Genomic DNA, 8,350 nt, shown 5'->3' on the forward strand with positions numbered 1-8,350 from the left:
TTCTACCACCATTATGCATCAAGATTGGTTTTTAATCATACATGCCAACAAGAAGTTAAAGTGTCTGACTAAATGAAAGAAACTATTGCAGTTGTTATTCCTGCTGCAGGGCAGAGATGTGTTGTGTTGTTTAATGTTTGTGTGAACCCTCAAGCCAGTGTCTGACTATTTTAAGACAGCATAATTTTCCAAATATTAGTGGCACTTTTTGATTTGATGCAAAACAAGCCTCTCTTACTTTATTTGTGCTAAACAGTTGGCCAAAAACTTGTTATTGTAGTTGCTGCAGGAGAAGAAAGTTTTGGCCTCCTACCCCCATTTCACCTACAATGCTCCTCCAAGTGTGCATGAGTTATTTATAGCAGCAGTGAGGAAGCCTTTGAAGGATAGCTCTCACCGATCTATGATGGTATGTGTTTTAGAAATGTGTCCATCCACACTGCACTCGCAGTCGGTGTGTATGTGCAGCAGCTGGTGGAAACCAAGCAGTTAACTTGGCAGCTTCAGGCAAAAAATAACAGAGTCGCATTGATACACTGCACATCATTTCATAGCAGTGACTAAACAACATCTTAACACATTACAGCCCCAAAAATCATCACAGTGTATGTATACTATAGTAATAATGTTTGTATTATGTTTTTTGGATAAAAGCTACATGTGAGCAGACCACCAGAGTATATCAGTGACATTTTTATGACAGGTGAGGAAGAAATTGAAGTTATTAGCCTGTCAATGTTCACAGTAGATTTGATATCTGAATTAAAAAGAGGCATTTTGACAAAACACTCCTTTGCTGCACATTAGTTTAATCAAATTACAGTCACAAAAAACAAATTGAATGCTTATACATTTCATGGTATCTGCTTTTGTAGAAACTCTTATTAAACGTTAATATTTATTGCCAGTATTTGATTGTTAAAAGCAAATGTTCAGTGGGAAAACTTACTAAGTCTCTTGAAAATATAACAGCATTTGAGAAGTCTGTCCATATGTAAACTATATGGCTCTTAAATGTGTATATGTGTAAATGTATATGTATATACAAACTGGAGTCTCACATATTCTCACATATTCAAATGGCAGTAAGACAAACAAGTGTAATATGTTTTTGCTTTTCTTTTTACATCTTTTTCATTCACCTCACAGTTTTAGTTTAAATAAATTACTTGTAAACAACAAATTCTCAATTAATCTGCATCTTCATCACTCATAAATACAGAAATTAACTAATGTCAAAACTACTGAGCATGTGCAAAAAATTGAAAGTCAACATTTGACAAAATGCAAATTCAGGCTTTTGCCTTTATTACAGTCAAATCAAGAGAGAGATGGGATAACGGGAATAACATGCAGCAAAGGGCCATAGGCTGGACTCAAACCCACTGGCGCATCGCGTGGTGGCTGACGTCACTGAGCTGCTACAGAGAAGCACGTGAGTGTGTTCACACCATTTATGCAGTGGTCTGCTACTGCAGCTCTATCTCTGTACATAGTATGCAGAGTATGCAGATTACTTGAATGTTGGATGTCATTTTATTATAAATTAATTTCTGATTTAATTTTGAACCATTAAAATGCCACTGTATCCACATACAACTGCTAAAATGGTTAAAAATAATGTTTTCATGTCTGTCATATTCAGATTCAGACTGGACATTGAAACTGTAGTGGAAGGTGTCAGTTTTAAGAAATGTTGCTGTTATGATGTCAGTATGACATCAATAGGTCTTTTCTCTGTCTATTTTTGCTAGGAGATGCATTATAGACCTTCTCTCTCTGCTTGGTGTGTTTTATGTTTAGTTATTCTTCTGCCTCCTTAGGTAATAATGATACATGTAATGAAAGTAGTTTGAGTGTTGTAATGGAGGCAAGGCTCAGTTTATTGGAAGCGCTCCTCCGCTTACCTGCAGTTCCCAAGCAGCAAACCAGAGCAGCTCGGTAGACTGCCCATAGCAGAAGGTGTAGCCCTAAGCCCCTGGTTGGTATCCATAAACAATCCAGGTATGAACCAGGTTTTTACCCAGTCTCTAAATCTAGAGACTATGAGCCTGCTGTTGCCATCCAGCCAAAAACATACCATGAGCATTCCAAGCTTACGGAAAAGTCCCTCTGTGCGCCCAAATCTTGCATTGCAAATTGATCACAGCTGTAATCTGTTTTGTTTGAATTCAGTAATTTTGTCCCAACTCAGTAGTTTTGTCCCTAACAGTTTTCCATACTCATGCAAATAATTTTACAGGCTAAAGCATGTCGTTCCTGAGTCTTGGATAGAAACACAGAAGGTTCCTTAGATCTTCAAGTCATCCAGTCTACTCTTGTTGTTGCTGTGCTTGCTTGACTGACTGTTTCTGCGCTGATTTTCAATGGGCATCTCAAAGACAGGACTGGAGGTTAACCTCTCCTTCACAACATCTCCCTCTGATTTACCTTTCCTCTCCACAGCCATATTGTCTCTGTTTTGCTTGTAAACCACTTTGCTGTTGTAGGGGCTGTAAGCAGAGTTTGGCTCTGTCATACCATACTTTGAGTCTGTAAGGAAAGGCTCAGGCACTGCAGGATGACCAGCAAAGTAGTTGTAGCTCGGCACAAAGGGCATAACTGCCTCAGTTAAGTGCTTGGGGGCCTGACTTGCAGCCTGTGATCGTCTGTAGCGGAGCCCCTGGTGGCACTTTGTGAAACCTAAATGGTACATTTCCACCAGGTTGAGCAGCAATGAGATGCAGGCTACCACCAGCATGAAGAGGATGAAGACTGTCTTCTCAGTGGGTCGGGAGATGTAGCAGTTAACCACGTTTGGGCAAGGCCAGCGGTCGCAGGTGTACATCGGCTTGAGCTCAAAGCCATATAGGAAGTACTGAGCTACAATAAAGGCGACTTCAAACAGGGTCTTGAAAATAATGTTTAAGACGTAGGTTCGCAGCAGTGCGCCCTGCAAACGTACGTGGCCCTGGTTGTCTTTAACTGGGGCCTTCTTGGTCTTGTTGCCAAGTAACTGCTGCTGCTTTTCATTCTGGATGGCGAGGTCCTTCTCTTTCTGCTTCTCCTTTTCCTCCATGCGGACCAGATGAAGAATGTGGCCCAAATAAATAAGAGTTGGTGTAGAGACAAAGATAATTTGCATCACCCAGAAGCGGATGTGAGAAATGGGGAAGGTTTTGTCATAGCAGACGTTCTGACAACCAGGCTGCTTAGTATCACAGGTGAACCCGGACTGCTCGTCACCCCACACCTTTTCAGCGGCAGTTCCCAGCACCAGGATGCGGAAGATGAAGAGCACTGTCAGCCAGACTTTGCCCACAACAGTAGAGTGCTCCTGGGCACTCTCCAGCAGCTTCCCCAACAAGTTCCAGTCCCCCATACTGGCTCACAGATGCAGACTTAGTTTTATAAACAAAACCAGGAGATACGTCTGTAAGGACAAGGAAATATGTACAGAGTTTTACTTTTATTTGAATGAAAAAAGGGTTAGGGTTAGGGTTATTGAAAGTTTCATCACTCTCAATATGTTCCGAAACTGTACAACAGTGGAAAATAAAGTTTTTTTTTGCTGAAATCAGCTGCCTGCTGCTAACAAAGCAGATAATGGTGGCAAAGAATCAAAACAATAAAGCTGTTGGCTGTAAAACCAAAACAGTGGTTAAAGAAGCTTAAAAAAAGCTCCATAGTGCCGAGGGGAACTGCAGAGCTGGATCGTAATTTTATGTTGATTTGTCACTACAAGCAATGCCTCTTCCTTGCACATTATCATTTGACCTATTGTTATTTAAAAAAAAAAAAAATTGATTATAATGGCTCTAAACAACAAATTTAGAAGCAAGGGGTCACAGTAGGATCTAAATAAGCCTGATACCCAATACGGTATCTTATGCATTTTTATACAACAATTAGTTCCGACCAAGTAATTTGATTGGACGAGAGGCATTCCATGAGTGCTGATATACAGTGTAACAGCACTGGGACTTTTAACAGCATGTATCTCTTCACTTTACAAGTGTTCTATTAACCGTTAATTAGCGTTACATTAACAGTATCTATCTTAGATTGTAACAAACTTTGCAAAGATGAATATATTTCCTGAATTAACATTTGAATTAAATGATGTATGGTTGTCAGAAGAATATAAAGGGAAGGAGCCAGGATACTTCAGCGCACATCTAAGGTAATGTGTAGACAATGTAGCAAGCAACTGTGCACTGTGTAGATCAAGAAAATGTTTTGTGTTGCTTAGCAACACAGTACAACATCACTCCCTTTCGTGTGATATTGCTTAAATGTAGTTTATGCATGCAAATACCTTTGTAACACTTCAAAGCACAGTCTGTAACTTCTGCCGCTAAGGGTCACTCAATCAAAACAATAAGAAAGACGGCGTTGGGTGACATCATGAAATAGAATGTTTTATTATCATAAGCTTCTCCTGCTTTGGATTCCTTCAATGTGATTGGGTTAGGAAATCAAACAGACCCGGTGATTATAAACATTAAAAACACTAAATAAAACAGTTTCACATTAAAATCAGCATTATGCCGATGCTGTACAGAGGACAGAGACGTCAGGAAAGAGTTGTGAGGTGAGATTGCTGCTAACCTTCAATATGATTTTTTTCTCTGATAACTAAAAATCAATGATTTGATTGATGGCGGACACATGACATCTAATAGTAGCTGGAAACTGAGACTGCTTACTTTTGATTCTTTAACAATTTATGAACCAGACCAAGAGGTTTTTACCGGCAGCCGGTTATAACACACATTGATCTCTTCCTCTCCATAAAAAAGGACCAGGGGATTAAAACCGGTAAATTAATAAAGCTGTTTCACTTTTTAAAAAAATCTGACTTCCCAATGCGTTTCGGCGGAAATGGAGTAGCTGGAAACTGAGACTGCTTACCTTTTTTTCTTAAATAAATTATGAACCAGACATTCAACAGGTTTTTCCCGGCAGCTGAATTATCTGTAAAGGTGCCTTACTCTCCATTACAAACGGACCACGGGATTAAAACTGGTAAACGAATAAAGCAGTTTCACTTTTAAAAAAAAAATTCTGATTTCCTGATGTGCTTCTGCAGATACAGGACAGGACTTCTCCAGCAACTGGGAGGTGAACTGCCTAACATTTGCCTGGCTTTTTTCTCTGATAACTTGAGATCCAGACGTGCAAGCTGTAAAAAGTGTTTTGTGGCTTAAAACTAGATAAAAGTCAATTTTGAGCTTCTGGCCAGCAACTACAACGCCGGCGTACACACATAGGGGATATAATTTCATTGGAAGTCGGCCAAATGACAGAAAGCGTAACCGTATTAGAACAATGTATTTCTCTAGGTTTGTGAATTACTATAAATTTAAGGAATATGTAATTACACAACACAAATATATATATGTATATATATATAACATAGGTCTAGTTATTTTTAGACATTTTAATGTGGAAAAGTTACATAATATAACTTTAAATGTGGGAAACATGACGTAAATTTTGACCTAACTCGTAAACTTTATACTGACAGTCTATGCATTTACATTGTAATCACATTCAATCCATATAATCAAAGTAAGTCAAAATAGTACAGATGTAGTGCAATTTACTTTCTTTATTTATACAACGCCAAATCAAAACAGAAGTTATCTCAGGACACCTTCCATTTGCAAAAGGTCTAGACCTAACTCTTTATAATATTATTTAAGCCGCCCCAACCATTTCCACTGTATTTCTTTTTGCACTCACCATCACTGTTTGTATTCTTAAATCTTGTGTTCTATTCAGTGTGCAGTAATAAAACAGGCCAGGACACAGCTGACTGTGTGTGAGAGAAAGCCCTGGAGCAGGCTGGGGAAAGGCTTAACCTCAGCTTAAATCTTGTGACACTGTACACAACAGTGCTCCCCAACTCTAGAATTAGGTTTCTAGTTTAAATTTCAGGGAACTATTCATTATAAGGTAGCAAAAATTTATATGTGATCAGAAGTAGAAAGATCTGGGCCTCTATTTCATTCAGAAATTTACTATTAGGTAAAGCCTACTATATAAGCTATTTTGCATATAACCAAGTATCTTCATTAAGAAAGACATACCTGATAATGTTCATCTCCTAAAGCAGTGCAGATCCAGAGTCACTTGGTGATTGAGCCACTTCAGCTCACACAGAGACCATGTTCTCCTGAACCAAAGAGGAAAATGCAGTGCCAAGTTAAACTTCCCTAAGACAGTTTTCACTGGAGGCTGTGATCCCGCCTGCTGCCCTCCCACTCTGACCTGATCAATGCCCAGTGTTCAACAAACTGTCACAACTTAATCCCTGCCCGGTTTTAGTAAGAGCACAGTTCGAAAACATTCTTGCCTGAAGAAAAGTATAAAACCCTTTGTTTAACAACTGTTTCTGTTAGACTGAGTAGCCAGGGAGAGCGCAGGTTGGTCTTCCATGTTAGTGTGCGCTAAATATAATTCAGAGCAAAGGGAGTGGCTTTGTTACCACTCACATGGTGATCTGATCCTTGACAGCATTAGACACTGTAGAGTCTTCCCTCAGTGCTGCAGTCAGGGTAACTGCTTGTTAAATGAGTGACATCCCTTATATGTGGTGATAATACAGAGAAAGATGTACAGACCTAAACCTGTTATTTAGACTCTGTGTCATTTAGTTAAAATCTTCATTTACATGTTGCCCTGGTGCAAAGTACATAGCAATAGTGGAGAGGAATTAAATATATTTACTCAGCTGTGTGTCCATACAATTTCGAGGTATTTGTTTTGTATTTCCAATTTCTGCTGCTTTATACGTAAACGCCACTACATATCAGATAGATCATATTATATATGTTACACCACTATATATTTTTTTTCATTAAAATTTTCATACAAAACATATGATAAACAAAAATGTGTTGCATAGTTAGAGATTGCCAATATCATCAATATGTATAAATAGGATAAAACTTGGTCCACCCTGATCAGTGACAACATTTAAATGCTGTTTACACATAAATGCATCAAATAACAATAATCCCAATACATAATACATATGATAATCCATAACTATCCCAACTGTATTAAAAGTTTATAATTAGTTCTACTTTGACAACATTAAAATTCTGCTTCAATGTACACACAGTATTAATGTATTCTATAAACTTGAGAAATGTTAACACTGATTGAGACCATTTTTCATAATTGGTACTTTTACATTATTTCAAGTAAATTTTTCTTACTTACGTGCTTTTAATTGAATACAATTTTGAATGCAGGACTTTATTTGAGTATTACACATTGTTGTTGCCAACAAACAACTCAGTAAGTAAGAAATAATTTACAAAACAGTATCTATGACGACCTTCAACAAAGAAACTTTTCAAACCTTTAAAAAAATGTGTAGGGAGGACTAACATGCTCCATAATAAAATTGAACTTTGGTCAAACACAGCCACCACCAACACTAATTACACACCGAAATAACAGATTGGAGAATTTTAGTTTGGTACAGTACAATATGGTACTGGTACAATATGCCTGTCATCAAACTGAGCTCTATAGATGGTGTGTGTTGACGTGTTCCATAAAAAGAGAAGTGCCCTCTTGCTTGGCCACGGCAGGTCCAGCTGTCCCCTGGGTCAACCATTGTCACCCATACACTGACCCCTTACATGGTGAGGCTATTGATAACCTCAAAACTTTGCACTGAGGCCTTCAGAGGTAGAACTTAATCAGCCAGAGATGTTTCCTCACAGGTGGCAACACAGCTTGGAGGATCTCATGCCTAAAGATGGTGATGGTGCCGCTGAATGAATTTTCATTCACATTTTTTGTTTTTCTCCCAGTCACATTGCTGAGAGAATGTGGCATCGCTGTGACTGCAGCTTAATTTGTTCTTATAGATAACTACTGCTCTCTGGTGATTTATGGTGTCAAGAAATCCTATAAAAATACATTACACCAGAACTATTTTTATTTTATTGCATGTTGGAGTCATATTTTAGAAGGCACAGACATTTCACAAATGTGTAATCCTTTCCTTTTCAATTTTGATTTGGTGAGAAAATCTAGTAAAAAATTAACAATTACACAAACTCTGGTTCACTTGATTCTGTGTATTGACAATATACAAACATCCAGCTTCAAAATGCATGAACTTAAATATCATGTTTAGAAATCAGTAGTAAACTTAAGAAAAAAAGTTTGTAGTTCAAGTTTTTTTTTTTGGCTTGAATTATTGCCCTGTTTCTGAGGCATCCATTTAACCACCAAAATGAATAATCTGTATTAAACAAACACTGTATCATTTCACATTTATGAAAAGAGACATATTTTCCATGTATTAGTATAACATCTCACTAATAACAGCTGAAGAAACACC

General features: G+C 38.0%; 1 protein-coding gene across 1 annotated transcript; it reads right to left on the reverse strand.

Moving 5' to 3' along the window:
* Positions 1-789: 789 nt before the first annotated feature.
* On the reverse strand, positions 790-6,411 carry LOC111658306 (gap junction alpha-3 protein-like). Its single transcript, XM_023410775.1, has 2 exons — positions 6,075-6,411; positions 790-3,412 (listed from the first exon to the last, which is right to left on the reverse strand). The coding sequence occupies exon 2, from the start codon at positions 3,359-3,361 to the stop codon at positions 2,291-2,293; it is 1,071 nt and encodes a 356-aa protein (XP_023266543.1). The 5' UTR covers positions 3,362-3,412; positions 6,075-6,411; the 3' UTR covers positions 790-2,290.
* Between the last annotated feature and the right edge of the window lie 1,939 nt (positions 6,412-8,350).

Source organism: Seriola lalandi, unplaced genomic scaffold (assembly GCF_002814215.2).
Source record: "Seriola lalandi dorsalis isolate HSWRI2012SDOR001 ecotype SW California unplaced genomic scaffold, Sedor1 jcf7180002054437, whole genome shotgun sequence".
NCBI lineage: Eukaryota > Metazoa > Chordata > Actinopteri > Carangiformes > Carangidae > Seriola > Seriola lalandi.